Consider the following 21,826-nt stretch of genomic DNA (forward strand, 5'->3'; position numbering starts at 1 on the left):
TAGTTAATTACTGAACAGAGAAGATTAGTTCAGAGATTGCGGATCCTACCAAAGTGTTCACGTGGCAGACGGCCATACCCTGTATCTTTCTAAACAAAAGATTTAGGGGAGCTTGGTAATAACAGCTGAATCTCAGAACAATAATTGTGTGAATATATTATTTGTTACAGCTGTGTATAATGGCATTTAAAACAGGATTAATTTATCCGACTTTTTACATATCTGCCCTTACTCTTGTCCCACCACAGTAGGATATAAGATGGATTACTGTATTAAAATGCATACATTTACAACAGCAATGTAACAACGATACAAAAAAAAATGTAAATTGAAAATATGACTTTGTATAATGAGGTATTTAGTCATGCTACTGATAAACGTTACAGAAAGTACAATACAAAATAAAATACAATATAATAATATATATTGCACATTGGATGCATAAGGGTCTTTTTCTTAAAGTGGGAAGAAACAAGGAGATTGTTGTGTGTTTTTTTTTTTTTTTTTAATTACCTGCTCAAATATTTCTGATAAATGATAAATTACCTTCAATTTCACCTAAAAAAAAAAAAAAAAAAAAATCTGACCATAATCCCTTAAAAGTTTTCAACTTTCCTAGGCTTGTCAAATGGATTACATACACAATAAAATAATTAACAGTACCTAGTACTTAAAATAACTATTGCATATTTGTAATAATTTAAAGTAATGATGTCATTTCTTTACTTGATTTTAGTAACATACAAAAATCAATTAAGTCATTTTCAAGTTGTACTTTATATATTACAATAAAAAATAAATAATGTTGTTTTTCGTGCACTCGGGAATGGAAAAACAAATCATCTTAAACTGAGTTTGCAAAGCGCTTGGCTGAGCCTGCGCTTACAGGAAGATCCAAAGGCTTGCCCATCAAAATATATTTATATATGTAAATAAAAATAGCTTGCATTGCATTGATACCTCACAAATCTCTCTAGGCCATACATACTATATTTATGAGTGCATATTTGGTGTCATGTCAACACCTTTTTTCAGTGGAGTTACAAGGATTTAACTAAACATTAATAAAACACACTGTACATAGATGCATGTTTACAGTATGGTCACCTGCCTTTTATGGTCAATCACTTCAGCAGCCACAAATGTCTAGTACCTTGGTGAGTACTTCATTAAGGTTTCTCTGTTTTTGCACTTGGCTGTTCAAAGGTCTGGTATTATAGGAAACTACCAGTCTTAGAGCAGTGGTCTCCAACCCTGGTCCTGGACAGCCCAAATCCTGCAGATTTTATAGGTGTCTTTACGTTATCATTGGCTAAACAGATGGAACACATGTTAATCTTGACTAATTAAGCCAATAATTGGTTCAATTAACTGAGAGCTCAGTTGAAAACCCTGCAGCTCTCCAGTTCCAGGGTCGGAGACCTGTCTTAGAGTCTGCATGATTAAGGTCATTATGGTTTCAAGATATTTGAACAACCTATAAATAAAAACATCAAATTTACCTCATAAAGGTGCATTCTCCAACTGAAAAAAAATTGCTATGGAAAGTCTTTAATATCTTGTAGTGTACGGTTGGGAGTGGGTGAATTCAGAATAAGAGAAATGTATTCAAAGTGAGGGGGAATGCCATTATCAGTGCACTGCTCCAAGAGAAGACAATTGCCCTTTTTACCAGGGATATCGCTTGACTGTGTTTAGGCCTTGTCACATCCAGTTGTGCATTGTTCCAATGTTGAGGTAATCAAGAATACCACAGTCATCTTTAGCTGAATGTTCTGAATTAATTCAAGAATAATTTCACCATTTGAGTGACAAGCTACATTTATTTTTTATTTTTTTTGGAGAAGCTACCAATATAATATTCCCATGGGCATCAAAATAATTCTAATAGACATAACACTACAATCACAAGATTACAGTTATGCTTAGCAATAAAGACTTCAGGTGCATCTCAAACCAAAACACTGAAATGCATATTGGTGAAGATATCAGTTCTTATCTATTACTTGTGGCATACCAAACATTCTTCAACGGCTTCCATGAACTTATTGTACATGTTTATACGTTCTATCAGACTGTAAATTTTTACAGCAGCATCGCCCTGGCTACTGTACAGTATGGCTTTGCCAAACTATTCTGATGGCACTAGCAGCATAAGAACAATAATCCCAGGAAGTTTATCTTTGGATCTCATTTTGGGTAGGTAACTTACAAACAGGTATATCATCAAAATAATAATAATAATTTTTTATGTTTATTATATTATTATTTTTAAAGATTTATTTTTTGTTATTTTTCTATTTATTTATAATTTTATCTACTATTATTGATTTTATTTTTTCATTTAAATTTTTATTATTTTTAGATATTTTTTTTATTTAAATTATTTATTATAAACAGTTAATTCACTTTTTTATATTATTATGGTTTTTATATTATTTAATCTTTTAAGTATATATTTATAATTTTTTTTTTTATATTTTATATTTAATTTTTCATTTAATTTTATTTTAAGAAGGTGGGGAGGGGGGAGGGGGGGGGAAAAGGGAGGAGGAGAGAGGGAAAAAGAAATCCTCCCCCCACTCCCCCCCCCCCCCCCTTCCCCCTAATAATAATAATAATAATAATAATAATAATAATAATAATAATACAGATGTATAATTACATCTGGAAGAAACTAAAGGTATGTCAGTTTAAAGGTATCAATTTTCAAAATAAACGTCAACAGTAAAAGAAAAAAAAAAAATTGCTCAGTTCCCAAAATATAGTAGATCAACCTGTCAAGTGTATAAAACTGTAGGACAAGTGCACCATGCATTGCCAGGAACTGAATATAATCTCATAAAACGATGGACACAGCAATCACAACCTTACATTCTTCCCAGATCAAACTATTTCAAAAGTATCAATTATGGTAAAAACAATCTTGCTGATTACCAATAGTTAAGCACAAGCTCAAGTTCAAACAAATTTCCAACACCAACATAACAATCATACACAGTGAAACAGCCTCTGCTCTGCTACTAGTGTGGTGTGGCTTAACATGATTAACCAAACTTAAGGATTTATTTAGAAGGAACATTGCTGATTGCACTGAAAATAAAAGAAAACCTGTTAATGTTGTACTTACTGTAATGTTTTTACAGTTAATTTGTCCACTGAGTTATATTTCTAATTATAAAAAGTTTACAACCGTCACAGCCCCTAGGGGTTTAAAGAAAAATCAAACCGCCAGCTCTGTGAACCATCATGAGACACTGGAAACTGTAGAATCATTAAACAGTTAATTCAGGAAGCCAACAGGTCATGACATCATTTCCTGGTTACCACTGCAGGATGCAAGAATATGACTTTATAGTTCCCCTACACCATACTTTAAAGCTTACACCACAAAACTCTGCAGTAAATATTTCTGAAATAGAAATCTGTTTACATTGTATTAGCTGTCCGTAAATGACTTATTTTTAAAGCTCAGTTAATTCTCTAAACCACATAAAAAGAAAATAATAATATAAAGCTAAATGTAATCCTACAGATAATATTAATAAAATATAACAAGAGTGGACTGAAAAGCAGTGCCCACAGAATGCCATGTTAAATCTTGGCTAGGAGATGCACCAATTCTGTATGCTAGATAATTTAGACATATTCATATGACGTAATATTGCTGGAACATTCAAATAACCTAATCTGATGTAATCTTAAAACAATTTCTCTCATTTCATAATTTCTAAACCTCATAAAAAGAACAGTGTTCTGAGGAATGTGTGCTTAAAACTGCAAATTTAATAAATCATCAGTCTGCCTCTCCTAAAACTAGCACACAATGTGGCAATCAATAAACCCGACATTCAGTCCAGACAGGAAAGTGGCAAAACCCACTAAAGGAAAAGGGATGGATGCAAATTATTGGGGAGGCATAAACTTCAGTACATGACCTTCCTGTGCCGTTACAACATGGTTAGTCGCAGACTAATTGTCGCAGACAATATAGGTAGGGACAGACTTAACTATTGAGGAATTTAATGATTTTAATGAGTCAACACTGTACAGCATGTGACAGAAGGAGTCGTGACCTTGCAGGTTTAAGAGGGGGAAAAATATATATAATACATGCTTGAATAAAAAAATCTCCAACCGAGAAAATGGTGCTTATCTGGAGCTTGCCTTGAAGATACCAAGCCAATACTTTTTGACACATTGGGCCCTATTTAGCAAATAGGAGTGCAGCCACTTCTGCTAGCGCAAAAATGACAGCGGTAGAGAACTGCCGCAATAGCGCATGAAAACCGGATTTAGAAGCTGGGTCTCATGCGAGGGCTAACTCACATCAAATAGGGAATCATCCGCCCAGCCAACCAAAGCACAGTGCGGGATGAGGAGGAGTAAGTTTACAACCAATAAGGCTTCAACATTCCCTTTAAGAACACCTGTGCGTCTGCGAACAGAGCGCATTTTAAAACCGAAAAGAGTGTACCGGTGTTGTTCAAACTATAAACAACTTCTCAGTCTAACTTCTGTTTCTGTCTCTCCCTTTTGATACAGTATCTGAACTGAAGAAAAGCTGTGCTGGCACTTTATAACACAAACATCTTATTCAGCATTTGTTTTATAACTAAATAAATATTAGGCCTATTACGTGGTTATCTTTCCTAAAGTATTTACTTTTTTGCTGTGAGAGGTGCTGCAGCTTTCTCAGGGAGACGAGATGCTTCAGCCCCGCTCTCCTTCTCTCACTTGGTTTGCTTGTCTGTCACTTTGAACTGAACTCCCGACCGCGTTTAGCCAGACTATTTATAGTTTAAAAACTGCTAATTAAAATGATCCTGGTTATAACGCTCTTCGGTTATAACGCTCATAGTGTCCCTGAGAGGGAGCACTGTATATATAATACTTTACAGACTATGGGAATCAGTTGTAACTATTCAGGGTCATTAACAGCATTTAGAATTAAAATGTATTACATTTGTCCTAATAAACTTTGTGAGTTATAGTGTAAAAATCAGATTTCATTAAATTACTGTATGCGTTAGTGTTAACTAGTCCAAGTCATGCGATTGTATACATGTCTGTGCTTATCTCAATGCATTGTTCTGTTACTTCCCCCAACCAATGCACATCATTTTGAAAACCAATAGCTTGTCATCACGAGCATTCAAAAGATCCCATCCCCCCCTCCCCCAACAGCTTACATATACATTTACCAGTATGTGTTTAAACATTGGACAAAAACCTAGCTTGTGTTTCCACTAGAAATAAGACCACAGCATCCCTTCTTTCATTTTTCATTGATGTTTAATAAGTTATGCTGAATCGGTCAATAGAGAGTCTCGTGGCAGCTGATGGGGCATATACAATTTAATTTCACACATTATCACAAGAGAAACTATATTTTAAACCTGGCAAAACCATGTGATGCTAAACAGAAACATAGTACAAAAAATAAATAAAAAATAAAGAAAAGCATTTGGGGCAATTGAAAAGGGTTCCGATGACTTTGATGAAGCACATTTTGTTTAGCGATCACCTGAGCAAAACAAGCATGTCTGCCAGGACTTCAAAATGGAAACAACAAAACAAAAACAGGGTGATCACTACATTAGAAAAGAAGATTACAACATGATTGATCACATGTAGAGCTGGATTTCACACTTTCATGCAGAAACAGGGTGCAAGGTGACTAATTGCCCAACAGCACTACAAATTTAAGCTTGTCTTCCAGGGTTCATTGAATGGCAGCAAATGCTCAGTCTGAAAAAGGGACTTGCCCAATTTAAAACACCTGTAGGGTTGTTGAACACAAACATATTTTTCCAACCACTGTCCTCTGAAGTGTGAGTCCTAGATATTGAAGTCTCCCAATATTATAATTCTATACTACATAGGAATATATATATATATATATATATATATATATATATATATATATATATATATATATATATATATATAGAATATATATGCAACCACTTAGCTTGGCCTGTCTACATCTCAGCAGTAAGCCAGTAAGTGAAAATACTATAATGGTAACATATTCTTAGGAGCTGCAAAACCCACATTTAAAAAAAAAAAAAAAAAAAAAAAAAAAAAAAGGACAACATATGTAAAGAATTTCATAGACGTCCTTTGCAAAATGGTTAAAATTACACACCACTATTTGAGCAGCTTCGCAACGAGCAGACAAACATTAGTTTCTTTCGTTATTTTTTTGAGGGTTGCCAGTTGCAGGGAGAAAATACATTTTCTCCAGTTATCTGCAGCACTTACCATCAGTAAGTTTTAAAGTCACTCCAATACAGTAGGTTCAAAACAATGATGCTAAACTCTAAACTGATGTGGTTTACACTGCTTCTGAGCTCCCAAATGGTTAAAAACTTCCCACAAACCCCTTGTTGTCAAATGTCCTCTTTTCCTACAATAAAACTTTACTTAAATTGCTTGTACGCTCTAAACACTATTCCATTCGACTGGTCTTTATTTTTTTAAGCGTTTGACTTAAAACAGTGCAAAATAAATTAAACCTGTGCAATAGGTCTATACTAGAATTTCAAATCATTTTTAAAACAAAAAGAATTTCAAAGAATAATAAACAAGAACAACTGAATGAACAAGCACTGCTTGTTAAAAGTGGATTGTTTATGTCTCATTATGTGTCTCTCTCTCATTTTTTCAATATTCAATTCAAAGGTCTGGCTTGGAACGTGCCTTCCATTGTCCTTCCCCGAGACATCTGCTGCTTGTTGTCTCCTGCCCGTCGGCCACTGTGGTCTGCACACAATGGCATGGGAACAATACCAAGCCTGGCTTTAGCCCTCTCTTTAGCCTATTCTCAGCCCCCATCCTTTTAGAAAGCATCTTGGCTTGAAGTCTGTGAATGTAGCCACTATGATACAAAACCCTGGGGGGGGGGTTGTGAGGGAGGAAGGTTGGCACACGAATTGAAACACAAAAAAGAAGGGACAACCCCCACCTCCCCCACCTCCAGCCCACAATCTCTTCTGCTGAATGATTCCAGATGACATGCTGGGATGTCTCTCCGCAGTTATCTTTTTTCGTTATGTTATGGTTGTTTATTAATATTATATGGTGGATCACAACGTCCTTGTCTGCACGGCCAGTCTTTTCCGTTTCACCCACCTCCTACCCCCCCTCCGGCCCTCCCTGGCTTCCCTCCCTGCCCTCTGTTCAGGTGGTGAGTTTCTGGATGGTCTGGTTGTAGTACTGGGTGGTGAGGGCCTCCAGTGGGTTCCATTGATGGGCGTGCAGCTCGATGACCTCCATCAGTAGGGAGCGTGTCAGCTGCGACTCCGACGGGCAGAGCATCTTGTCGCGCGCCGCCGCTAGGAGCTCCATCATCATCTCAGGCAGCTGCTCCTCCAGCAGTTTTCCGGTGCTTTGCAGCTGTCGGCACAGAAGAGAGAGAACAGGGGTCAGAATACAAGATGTACTGACTGAAATGACCATTTACAAAAAACTCCTGCAGTTATTACTGGCTTCCTGTTTTTATGGCTCCAGGGTACTCTTGTTGGAATTCTGCAATCCCGTAATTCAGCGATTGGCTACAAATATCCCATTTAAATAAACATGTTTAATACTAAAGTTTAAAAGTACAGGAAATTAAATGGAAACTGATGCTCTGAATAAATATAGAACCTAGACAAGGCTGACAAATAATGGTTTACAGAAGGACCATGTTTATTCCTTTGTAAAACTGTGTACATATATTTACAGCAAAGTAGAGGATATATCATTGGCTCTCACAATAAATTTATAAGTATAACTATGAAACGAAATATGAACAGTAGCTACGGCCTTCAGTTCATAGGTCTCCTACCTTCCACCACCACCTCTTAAGGAGAAAGTCAAGGCCTGGGGAGCAACCACTGTTGTCTACACAGATTCAAAGTCTTTTAATGTAATAATTATAAAAGAAAAACATTCTTTGGTTTATACCCCCATATAGAATGCACTACTAAAACCCATTTGAAATAAGTAGTCCCCCATCACTTTCATTTACGAAGCCTTAAAACAAGTGTCTTTTTCTCTTTTCTGTTTGAAAAAACAGAAACAAAAAAACCTGCAAGCTAAATGGATTGAAGTCACTATAAAAAAAAGATCCAAATATGCTTTGAAAACTAGAAATATGTTTTGTTTTTAGTAAACAAAACAAAGTATCAGTACTAGATATTTGTTTTCAACATTTCTATAAAGCACAAATGTGCAAAAATTGTGTTTCTAGCAAAATATTCATTTCTGATTTAAAAGGTGCTGGAGCACCGTTTAGCTGATCTAATCACTATGCAGACACGTCTCCGATGAGGCCATCTCAATCTCATGCCCCTTTGTATTGTTTTGAGATATATTTCCACTAGGGTGCAACCCATTATGTAATGACAGAGAAAGCAGCAGATTGGATTTTGAGCAAAAAACAAAAAGTTCCTTATTACCGTATTTAAAAAAAAAAAAAAAAAAACCTCTTACTGCGAATGAACCTTAATATTCATTCCATCTCTAAATAGCGATGCAACACTTTTGTTACAAACAGACTGTACTTACCTCCATTGAACAGCACAGGACAGCATCTTCTTTGACCTCCTGCGAGTCTAACAACTGCAAAACACAGCAAACAAATACAGCATCAACAGCAGCAGACAGAACAACCCTGGATCATCTAAAAGAAGACAGGTGTTACGCACTCTGATCATGAATAGTGCTGGCTTATTAAAAATTAAAATAAATCAATAAATCTGAAGGTTACAAATGTAGGAAGAAGGTAAATGCCACACAAATGCCCACAGCAGTTCCAATGCAACAGCTGCGCATTACATAACCAACAGAAACTCTATGCCGTTGGGTACCGTCTTCCAATCAACACAATTAACATGATTTGATGGTGTTCACAGGATTCCATTTTTTATGTGGAGAAAAAACAACATTGACAACTAGTATGGTGGACTGCATTACAGGGCACTATGTAAGCATTGAAGTGATTACTAAGTCAGCACTCACTTGTAAAGTTATATTCCACTGGTGTAAACCAACTTTTAATTAGTAAGAGTGATAACTTGGAAGTGGCACAGGTTCTGTTGAAAAACGGTCATTCCATGTGAAATCAATAACCAAAAACGATTGAAAGGAAAGGATATGTTACTGTTCAGTATGACCGTCACTGTGGCTCGGACTGGTGTCGTCTGCTGATCAGAAGAAACGGGAGGCTGAAATTAACTTCCTGCACACGAATGGACCAGCACGATCATTCCGTTTCCCACACTGCCCAGATCAATTTATTGTAGACATGGGGGATGTGCTGACATAAGTGGAGCTAACAACTGCAACAGGAAGGACATACACCCAGAAAGACAAGAAGATGGCCAAAAAATCAAAAGCCTTGACAGGCTGCAAAGGAAAAGGGCAACATAAGCATAAGTGTTATACTGTGTTGCATGCAGAAATATAAGGACATTTCCACCACTTCTAACAATACGTTGTCCTTCCAGGCTCAGTGATTCATTGGATTTGAACAGTGGAGATTACAGCTCCTGGAGAAGCATCACTTAAAATATCAAATATGTGCTGACAGAAGTACCACTGGTGGGAACAGAATTAAAGGTGCACAATTTAGTATTGATTTATATTTAATTCACCTATATTTATTTGTTTTAGCCAATTGTGTAAATATGGCACCTATTAATATAACAGCTACTAATATATTAATTCTTTAATATATTAATAGCTGTTACAGCTGCACCAGATCACTGCAGCCTCAATTTAACAGTACAGGAGCGTATACTTGATTGCAAATAAAACATTTTGTTTAATTGAATTAGGTGTGTAATTGCTTCACTTAGAAGAGTCACCTAACACTCTGCATTGAACTCTGTGTTGCACCTCAACTAGAGGCAGGCACAACATGAAACTTGCAGGAAATGTAGATAAGGGTCTAGGCTACCTATCAAATAGTGACACAAATCCAAGGTTACGTGATTTGACCTGGGTGAGGTCAAAGGTCACAGATTCACACAACTTTTTAAAATCTTGTACTTCACATCAATTATGATATAATGAATAGATATATTTCAGAGCTTTAAAACAACACCTACACTAGCTTTCTATGTCAATTATGACCATGTAAAGGTAGGGTGGGTGTCCAAACCAGGTCAAGCTTTGATGACCTGTATCTCATGAATGGAAGGTCACTCAGGTCTACACAGTGTAACCATTTCTTCCAAAGACAATAATATGTCCAAAAGTTTATCAAAATCAGAGGCAGTCAAGTGAAAAATTGCCTTTTTCTGATTGATTTCATATGGAATGAACCAAAACAGTTATGTCAAAATGTTTCTCTGTACAGCATATTTGTCATCTTCACTGAGACAGTCTGTGCATAGTTGCTTCTATTCACTGTGCCCTGTCTGTTGGAACAGGCAACCAACAAATTCTGAAGAAAACACATTTTAAGCCACAGATGGGCCTGTATTCTGAGGCCAATTTGTAACACACCATTTCTGCATAAGGTGCCAAAAGTGGCACCATGGTATCTACTTTGCCACCTCATATTTAAAAACGCTGCCGCGTCTTGTAAAACCTGGCCATTACTGTCACCACTTCTTTGTAAATGTACAAGTGCATATTATTAATTTACTTTACTGGCAAGAGAGATTTTATATATATATATATATATATATATATATATATATATATATATATATATATATATATATATATATATATATATATATATATATATATTAATATATATATATATTATATTATTAAATAATTGCATTAGCCTAGGAACTATGCTTTGAAAGTACTCTCACAAACAAATAACTTATGACATGTTTAAAAACAGTCTTTGCCCTGTTGTAAGAAGACTATTGCTTAGCTATAAAACCTTATGGAACTAAAAAAAAAAAAATAATAAAATGATGCAGGTAAATAGTTTGTGATCCAGGGAATAATTAGGATCTTGACAGTATCTGACTTCTAAATAAAGTATGTTTCTTTATTAAGGGGTTGTTGACTTGTGTATATACCCAACTCAACAGTTTGGAGGTATTACCGTCAAAACCGCAGTGTCCTGGAGGGCTCTGAGAGATTTACAGCTTTGCTGCTTGGACTATTGTCTACCAGTATTTACTTGCACTGCAGCAGATGGGTTCATCAAAAAAGTTTGCTTGTTTCTTCTGCTGCGATACGCCAGAATAACAAGGAGACATCTAGACCAGGGGTCGGCAACCTCAGCGTAACCTGGGGCTGCTGTGGCAGCCCACAAAACGGCTTCTGGGCCGACACCGGCAAAACTGAACAATTTTTACTCAATTGTCAGGTTGTAATACCTGCACAATACCAACAAACTTACAGAAACACACTGGGCAAAACATAGAGTACAATTATACCGTATTTATTAAAAAAAATGGAAATCTTTGAACAAAGACATTACCGCTATACCGCTGCTATCGTCTTTTCAGTCAACAACCTTAAACCACACAGAATTCACAATATAAAATCATGCAGAATTCAAACAGTGCTTATCTGTGCAACAGCAAAAAAAAAAAAAAAAAAAAAAAACTCAAACGAAAAATAAGTGCGCAAATAGTATTTTGAAGGTACGTGGATTCCCACCAAAAGCAGCCTTAACACACAAATGCAGGTTTAGTCTATTCCCATTTAACATTAAATGTAGTTATTAAATTGTACATTTTGCTCCCATCAAGAAAAAAAAATTCACAGCTCTTAGCATACAGTTACTGCATAAGCATTGATTATGTACTTCCATGTGACGTTGGATGTATGCCTTGGAACTTTTGCATAACAACCATTGACAGACTGCGTGCGGTGTGAGAAAATCACTCCAGCAACAACAACACAGAAGCTGGCTGCGCAAGTGTCAAGGAGGTGGATCTAATTAATGTTTTTTTTAAATGTAATACATTGATAAAGAGGGCCGCCGCTTGCAGACCCCTGATCTACACCATCACACTGTTCACCAGCAAATACAATTTGTCTGCAAGTCTTGCAAGACACATCGGTGTTTTTCATCTAACCATCACAAATTCTAAAGTAAAACTAAGTAAGGAAACACAGTATATTCACATTTCTAGGTCTAAGAAATTGCGAAGGGCAGAATTAAAAACAGGCAATAACACAAGCACCTCTTTGTTAATGGTGGGGGCCTTGGATAAAAAGATGATCAAAGCTAGTGAGCAAGTCTGGACACTGTCAAAGAAACGCCTGACAGCTTAGAAAAAAGCTTTCACAAATTATACGGCTGCAAGGGAATAAAAACTCAAAGCTACAGCCACGGCCCTAGATAAAACAGGAAACCATGAGCCTGGCAACTCTAGAAGAGATTTTTGGTTGTTTTTGTTTTAACTTTGGATAGACAGAGAACAGCCAAAGGTCAGTGGCTATGAAAGGGATAGCTTTCATTTTTTCAGTTTGGTTTCAAATGAAATCTCCCATGACATTTTATTTTATTTATACTTCTTGAATTCTGAATAAGTATAAAATTCAGACATTTTAATTTCCTTTTAATCATGTTTTCAGTTAAAAAAACTAAAACACAACCAATATATCAAAAAATAACAACCCATATAATGCAACAAAGGAAACACACAATTTGTGGCTTTTTTAAATTTTTATTTGCCCAAACAAATTGGAAAAAGGTGTTTAATAATAAACATGGGCAATTTTAAGTAATTGTAGTCAATTTAACATCAAAACTAACTACTTTCATCTCAAAATTTAATTTACATTCAGTGCTCTGCTAGGTCATTGTATAATCCTATTACATAGCAGTCTTGGAATCAAGGCTGGGACCCACGAGGCCGAGACTGAGGCTGAGGCTGGGAGCCACAAGCCCAAGCCGAGTCCAAGGCAAGCAGCCCGAAAAAGTTAAGGCCAGTCGAGACCTGGGTGCTTCAAACTGAGGTCAATGACAAGGATTTAAAAGACAATGCCACAGTCAAACATGCAGTTTTATTAATGGTAAGAGTTGGGTTAGATGTAGACAGTTTTTATCAAACTTGTACAATTGTAAAGTGTAGAAGAGCTATTTTCCAAAATGTACAGTACAGTAAATGTAAACACTTTACTCCATCAGAGTAGAAAACACTGCAAGTTAAATGGGAACTTTTTCAGAACTAATTAACTCAATTACAACTTTTCACTGTTTTATGCTGCACAGGTAATTTTGTAAAACATATTTTAATTGAAGACAAAGGCATTAATAAAAACAACGAGAAACATTTTCAGCATGACTTTCAAAAGGGGAAAAATAAGAACAAGGTCACAAACTGGTTTCTCAAACTTTATTTGGGTTATTGAATATATGGGTTTCAAGTGGTTTATATAAAAAGCGTTGTGTACCCACTCCCAAAACCTTTGAAAACACCAATAAAGCATAAATCAGACTTTAAAACTCATTTTGCGACCTAGTTCTTATTTTGCCCCTTTTGAAAATCATACGGTTTGTGTCAAATTATGACTGCATTTTTTCACAAAAACCCTGTGATCATATTTCACTATTAAATGTCTACTGACCACATAGACATTCATTCAGAACCACACTGCTCACAGGAAAAACTAGCATTTTACTTATTTGACTAAAGAGTTGCACTTTGAAGACACCAACTGTGAGAGAAGCTTGTCTCCCATTCTTGCTCTGTGTGGTCACATTAGCAGTCCACTCTGACTGAATACCCTTTAAACAGGTGCTGAAGTGGCTGGAATGCACAATATCTTTTCCAACAAAGGCAACATCCTTTTGTAAGCATTTGTGTCCTGTACTGAACCCCAGTAGTCAGTCCCTGAACATTAACAAATTCAGTCAAGACTGCATGATCTCTGGGTGTCGGCAGAAGATGCTCCAGCTGCTGTTCTCTCAGTAACTGACCTAATTTGTACTGATCCAAGGACACAATGATTTTGATTTGTCTATGCAAACTATTCCAGCGGGTTGCATTTGTACTTGGAATTGATCTTCCTGCTCCAGATGTATTTTCAAATGCTTCACGGAATGTGCTTTCTTGAGAAAGATTTCCTAATTTTCAGAATTTTCTCATTGCTACTCTTCTGTATTCTTTATTCCATCTCTTACAACAAGTTGCAGCGTGTGTGCAAAGCATGGAGGATGAGTGCATGGTGTCCTAACTAACACACATTGAACATGCTCTGCATCTGCTATACCCAGGTCTTGCCATATTGTGCCATCGTCAAAACTTAACAGGTTAAGGTATTCTGTATTTTCAGTAGAAGACAGTTCATTAATGACTTGGAATGCCTTTTTCGTGTTACTGGCATTGTCAGTAACAATGTGAGCCACTTTTTCTTATATTAAATTCCTCCAAAAATGTGCCTAATTTCTTCTGCAATTCTTACAACTGTATGGCTTCCCTTAAATGCTGCAAATGGAAGAAGGTGTGTTTGAAGTGTATTTTTGACAAATGTATGCCCGGGGTGACTACGATAAATGCTGCCTGTCTGACTACAGGTCCACCGTGAGTGCAACAAAATTTGCTACACTTAGTTCTGTTTTAATTTCTTCTTTCTTAGCTTCACACATTTTTTAGATCGCAGACTGGGAAATGTGGTGCCTGGAAGGCATCATAAACCGCGGGTCCATAGCTGTCATGAACTTTCTAAGAGCAGGATTCTCCACAATTGATACTGGTATCCCACAGGAAACAATAAGAAGCTCTACCAAAGCAGTAACCTTTTTTTGTAGTTAAGGATGAGCTTCCATATTGTGAGTCTGAAGACCTGAAGAAATCTGTCACAGAGGGGGGGCTGCAAGGGTCTGTTTGATTTTCCCTCTCTGTAGGAATCAAAAATATCTGGGTGCTTTCTGTTTAGATGTCTGAAACAAACAGTAAACATAAATAAATAAATAAATAAAATCAACATTTATGCAATAGTTAGAATGTTTGCATATGTTGTAGCAAAATTAACATAGCTTAATCATTGCAAAATATTGCTTAATTTCCTAACATTACTTTTGATTACTGTACAACATAATTCCAGTTATAATAATTAATGAGAGCAATATTTGACATTTCATTCTCATTTCTCACCTTATAAAAACTAATAATTGAATTTAATAATTATTTATATAATACATGATTATATCCAAATTCAACAATATTGAATGTGATCAATTTAATATTGGTCTAATATGCTAATATTTATAACACACCTATTTAAAAAAATAATATTAAATTGGTTTATTATTATTATTATTAAGATATATTTATAAAAGGAAACATAAACAGCTATATTGCAGCAATCTGATTACAAATATAAATTATAATCAGATAAATAATTCTGAACAGAAGACTTCAAATACACTATAATAGACTGCTCACTTTTTGTTTGTTTCAATTTGCTTCAACTATATGTATCTATATTCGATTCAAATTCAAAACGACTTTTCCAAAGCATTTATTTTCATAAATATCTGATATTTTAATTATATGCTCAGGTTTTAATGGACAAACAAATCTTTACAAATAGGCTGTAAAACATCCCTGTTATATTATTAGCACACGTCGGAATCGCTTTACAAAATGCCTATCGACTACTTCATTCAAACGTTAATGGGGGGAACACCTGGATATTTTTTCACGTTTAGCTGTTGATTATTTATTGAAGCCATGAATATACATTTCATAAAGAGGGATAAAATAAAATACTTACTTATTAAATCCAGATGTTGTCCCCTTTGGGCTCCACAATCTTCTCGTTGCATTTAAGACATCTGGCACTCCATTTGTTTGCTTTCGATGGAGAAATGTGATATGCATATTTAACAATTTTTGGTTCAGTGGCCATTATCAAAAGATAAGAACTTACAAATAACTTAGATAATTTATAAGTGTCCGTGAGTCCAGTTTGGCATTTCCAGAGCGGGAAAATAGTTGTAAATGACTGTAGCACAAATAAAAGTTCATTGGTTATGCCCAGTCAGTGTCGCAGTTTTTTTTTTGTTTTTTTTTTTGTTTTTTTTTCTCTTCTAAATACTGTGCGCCGATTAGCTACAGTGAATAAAGCTTGTGCGCGTTGCAGTACACTGCCAAACACTTTGAAACAAAACTGACAAATTAAATCTAACTCACAATAACATTTTTGGAAAACATTCATTAAAAAAAAAAAAAAAATAGCAATCAGTTATCAGTATGAGCAATTACACGTGGCCAGTTTTAAACACACAAGTCCTCGGGCCGAAGACACCCGAGGCCAAGGTCAAGGACTAGATCTGAAAAAATGTCCTCAAACCGGGCTTGAGGCTGAGGACTGGTCTCGATGACCGAAGACTGCTACAGACCCAGTATATGTGTACGCATACTATAACCACGTCTTGTGAAACACTGAGGCCTGTATCCTTTTCTATGGCAGCAATTCTGTACAGCTATAACCAAAAGTTTTGCATCAACTAGAATTTTAGGATAGAGACCTAATAATAATAAATAAATACAAATATATATATATATATATATATATATATATATATATATATATATATATATATATATATATATATATATATATATATATTAAAAAAATACACAACAAAAAAAACACACCACATGCTACAGCATCACACATTGCATCTATGAAACACAATGCGGAAATCCCTGCCTAAAACATCATTATCACCGTCATCATACAACTAAACTGATTTACTTACCATAACATGCATACCCGCTATATGGGTCAAGCTGGTCGTTACTCCACAATTCTGTTTAACATCACTGATCGCTTATTTTGTTTATTAACGTTATTGAATATTATTAAATATGAATTATATAGCAGTTCATTTTTAAACTCCAATGATGCGCAAACTATACAGTCAGTTTTCTTCAATGTGCACAATTGATTTTCAGTCTGTTTGCCAGGAATACAAGCCTGTCATCCTGCTCTGGATTCTAGGCAACGTGCTTTTTGTTTACATCCTCCTCTGGATTCTAGGCAACGTGCTTTTTGTTTACATCGAACACACAGGAGGGGCGTATTTACAAAGAGATTACAAAGGGATTCGCTGGTAGGATGGGACTAGCAAATCAGATGCTAGTTAACACGAGAAAGAAAAGAAAGGCGCACAGCCACTGCTTGTCTGGCAGAAAAACTACAAATAGCAAGGCAGGGTGTTCGTGCATTTTCATTGACAAACTTAAATAATAATGATTAAATACATTGATTACACTGATAAACTAAATAATGTTATCAACTATGAGCGTTACAAAAATGTAATTATTGAATTGATTATTAAGTATTTACGTCGATGTATACAATGAGGAATTTAACCTTAGCAGCCCTAACAGGTTTCATTCAATCTTATGAAACACAATGTGTTAATTTTATTATGTGATGCAAAACGTTTGGCCACATGTGTACAGTACCGGTTGACTTTTGATACTAAATTATATAAGAAAAAAGCCATGGAAACCATAACCTTGAAGCATGAAACAATCACTGCTAGGGTTAACCTTGCACACATTATGCAGCTCATGTAGGCACAGCAAATATCCCATTGGGGTATACAAAGCTATTTATCTTAATTTCCATAAAAAAATATGTAAGACTTTAAGCTGTGTGAACACTACAAGATTGATCTTCTCATGTAGTTTGCAGTTTTTTGTTTAATGTGTTTTATTGTTTTGTGTTTACTATGCATATTTGAGGGCTGTAATTTAAAGGCTAAAGGAAACAAAGACAGCCATAACAACTGAAGCGAGGGCACGTTGAATGAGAATGGTAAATTTAGCACAGGTTTGGTAAATTAACTGTTTACATGGTAAACCGTAAAATCTCTCAATCTGCAGCATGCTGGGGAGAAGTTCTAGACAATCAGACAGTAGTAAGCAATCACTTCCTTAGAAAATCTGTATACCAGGAATATACCTTGCGAAACAGCTACTATTATGACCAGCAAGGTGGTTACTGGTTCACTAGCGTGTTCATGTGAAACAGACTTACATGTAAAATCTAATGCATATGGAGCTCAAAAACCAAAAAAAAAAAAAAACCCCAAAAAACTGTTACAGAGAAGTGAAATTAGTCCTACTTTACCAGCTTTATTACTGCAATATTTGCTTTTAGCACCTAAAACCTAGATTGAAACCAAAGGTATCTATGATGCCAAAGCTTTACCTCATGCTTTTCCAGCCTCAATGGTCAATTATTTCAGTTCCTTGATTGCTGGCTTTCTGATTGCAATACTCGGAATAGATGTTATATTTGCCATATGATAGGTTCCTTTATGGGTAAGCTTAAGATTTCCAAGCTACTGAAGCACACAAAGCGCCTGCTGTCGACTGATGAATACTGTATTCCACTACACATAGAAAGCACTTTGGTAGTCTACAATGCACCTGTTTATCAATTAAGACTATCCTATGATAACTAATTCAAAAGTCTCAGCATATTACATATATTATATATATATTGGTATATTAGACTACAAAATATTAAGTTTATTAGTTTTTGAGTGGTCAGTTTTGAATTATGCTCTGGACATCCAAGAGTAGAGAGACTCCACTCCTCTCTACAAATACACTGAAGCTTGGTGGTGCTTTGATACTATGAGATATAAACCTAATAAAAGAAATAATCAAAACAGTAATGGCAGGTGCTGGAATAATGCAAATAACCCAGGGCATTTGGCTCTTCTTAAAGTCTGTGATTAGCACTGGAGCAGTAGGATCTCTGCAGGGGAGTGTGATAAATTAGGTTTGTTTAATGTGGAGGAATGGGGGATGTCCTGTGTGCCTGCCAAATGTATGCTGGAAGTAGGACTGGATATTCTGTGTGTGGTTTCTACACGATGGAAGCATTGTTAACATACGTTTTCATCATGTATCTGCAATAGCACGAAAATATCTAAAAGCTGTATATAATGCATGCCCTGTAGCACAGCAGTGTAAATGTTACTTCTGATTTTTTATATACAGACACACACATCATTCAGGAATGGACAGCCCTGGAAACTGAAGGAATCCACAGCTCCTGCCTTGGTGAGAGCGTAGACTCCATCCTCATCAGATTGTTAACATCACTGAAAGACTGTCAGCAGTATTGTTCATTTTTTCACATGGATACCAGTCCAGTAATAACTAGGCTGACAATTACCACAACCACCAGGTTGCAATGACCGAGTATAAACTTTAACAGTTGCCTAATTCCACAAGTTACTTGCATTAGGTGGACATTAACTGCTGACCGAGTTGAAAGGTTTCATATCTCATTGTCAATCCTCTAACCCACTCAGCCCCTGGGTTTTTACAGCAATACATGTGTAGCTAGATGTATGTGTCAGTTACTAAGTACCTTGAAATAGAATAAAAGAGGTATCTCTTTTGCCATCTGAACCACCAGAAATCTAATTTCCATGCATCCCAATATAGTGCCAGTGTTAGAAGAATCCCAGGCACTCACCTCCCTGAGACAGGTATAGATGGGACACACAAGGACTCTGAAGGGCTCCCCAGCGCTGCTCCTCATGGTGCCGAACACCTCGCAGAGGAAGGTAATGAAGCCGAGCCAGCGCTCCACGTCCGACTGCTGCAGCCCCTCCCGCTGTGTGAAGTCCCTCTGCAACACAGCCACACACACAGGAGACAACCACCAACTTAGTTCAATGCAATAACATTTACTGTTTAAGCAGACACAGATATTGTCATTCACTTATATACAAAAAATTGTTGCCATTTGCTTATTTAAAATGACTGTGTTGCTTCTTGCACTTCTTCAATGAACCTAAGATAGTGGTGATTTCATCCATTTCCACTGGTTTCCATGACGACTCCAACCACAGTTACTCAAAACTTGAGGTCAATAATATCTTATATAGGTAGAATTTTCAATGCGTCACTTCTAGTTCACTGCATTCTACTTCACAGGCATCGAAAACGCTTCTGTCACATGAAAAGCAGTGATGGGCAGAGAGATGGCAAGCCAAAGGGATACATTCAGAATGTTACTTTTTTATTATTCTTGAGCAATATATATTTAAAAAACTTGCACTCAGGAAGTGTTAGTCTTAAAAACAAACAAAAAAAACACAACATTCGGAAACTCCCAGAAGCAACCTTCATATTTTCAGTGTTAACTGCTTTCCAAACTAACTCGTAGTGCAGCATTCAACATAGTACAAAAGTGTTTGCTTATTTTTTGTTCACCAAAAAAAATAAAAAATTCCTATGCATCGGGACAGAAATCGGGACTGTCCCGACTATATAGGGATTGTTGGCATGTGTGAATAAACAAACCAAGGGTACTTGCAAACTGCACTGTGAACACAAACAAACTCAGTCCTGAAAAAAATGCAAAAAGAGCCACAAAAACTTGCATCCAAACCAACTTGGTCCCTTTGCTCGCAGATTAGTGTGAACAGCAAGCACACTGATATATTGTTTCAAACCAGACCAAGTCTGTTTCAAAACTGACCCAGTGTGAATGCAGCCTTCAAGTACAGGTCTGCTCCCTGTGAACTGGCAACCTGCCGCAACACTGACCAGCAGGGGTCAGTTTGTAATGGGTTTAATAGGAGATTGTTCAGTCTCTCATGTCACTTAATATAGGGAGCCATTAGTGTCAAGTTTTTCAGACATGGAAAATTGCACGGGAGTTCTCTTATATGGACCACATTTCACAAGGGAGGAAGATCCAGTGACTCATTTTGATTGCTTAGCAAAGCAAAATATTTAGCCTTTAGAGATTTTTTTTTTCAACACAACACCTAATTTATCATTTAATACATAACAAATCTGCATTTCTTGCCCTCTATTATTTTTTATAACTTTTAGGGAGGGGAATATTTTGGTTCTAGCTCATAGATTGGTGAGGTATTATCTTCTGTTCTAGTTCTGACTAAGCCTGTGAAAACAATACCCAGACATTTCCACCAGCTCGTCTGTGAAGAATTAAAACAATTCAGCTTCTAAACCAACCTTTAGGGAAAACAAAACATGTAATTCCCTGCTGCAAATTTGTCAGAAATAAGAAAAATGAATGTGAATTTCACGATTCAACAAAAATGAACATACATTACTCAAATATGATATTGGTTATGGCTTCCGCATATTTTTTTGGTTTAAAGTATGAAAAAGTATTAGCACTAATAATATAGTATATATTTAATACTATATATATATATATATATATATATATATATATATATATATATATATATATATATATATATATATATATATATATATATATTTTTTTTTTACAAATGTATCTTTGAACACCTAAATGTGGGTTTATTCCAATAACTGGCTTTCTTAAGTTTATAATGTTTTTGACTATATGTATGCTTTTTTCACATTTTGTGTAGGCTGTTCCTTTAAACTCAAAAGAGCGGAATGGGGGGAGGCAACGTTATTATAAGTTTCTGGATGATAAGTGAAGTGTTGTATGTTGGGGGCTGTCCCTTCTCCCTGGTTTACATTTTAAAACTCCATTAATACTTCTACTTTTTCATCATGTTTACTGCATGTAAAATATTTTTTACTGGGAAACAAATTCCTACTGTATGTTTTGACGAGGAAACTCCATCTGTGAATCAGAAGAATCCTACCTGAAAGCCATGTTCGGTTTTCAAGCCAACACAGCTTTGGGAGACACCCTGTATGAATATCTTCTCTCCTAATCTATAGCTCTTGCGTAGCATACCTTTTGGTTTATATTATATTTAAAAATCAAATCACTTTCCTATCTCTGAAAGGGGTATGATTTTGTGCCATTTTTTTTTCCTGAAGATGAACTATCTTTCACCTTTTATTTTACTGGAGATACAAACTCCAACGAAGTCCAGTTTCTTTTA

The 21,826-nt window shown here is 35.9% G+C and overlaps 1 protein-coding gene across 4 annotated transcripts in view; it reads right to left on the reverse strand.

Annotated features, from left to right (window-relative positions):
* Nucleotides 1-5,276: 5,276 nt before the first annotated feature.
* Nucleotides 5,277-21,826, reverse strand: part of LOC121303796 (CBP80/20-dependent translation initiation factor-like) — a 127,674-nt gene continuing 111,124 nt past the window's right edge. For all 4 annotated transcript variants that reach the window (XM_041234601.1, XM_041234592.1, XM_041234608.1 and 1 more), the window contains 3 exons: nt 19,435-19,590; nt 8,557-8,610; nt 5,277-7,401 (listed from right to left, as the gene is read on the reverse strand). In XM_041234601.1, coding sequence (XP_041090535.1) covers nt 7,186-7,401; nt 8,557-8,610; nt 19,435-19,590 — 426 coding nt within the window. In that variant the 3' untranslated portion in view covers nt 5,277-7,185. The remainder of the gene's footprint in view (nt 7,402-8,556; nt 8,611-19,434; nt 19,591-21,826) is intronic.

The sequence above is a fragment of the Polyodon spathula genome, chromosome 2 (assembly GCF_017654505.1).
Source record: "Polyodon spathula isolate WHYD16114869_AA chromosome 2, ASM1765450v1, whole genome shotgun sequence".
NCBI lineage: Eukaryota > Metazoa > Chordata > Actinopteri > Acipenseriformes > Polyodontidae > Polyodon > Polyodon spathula.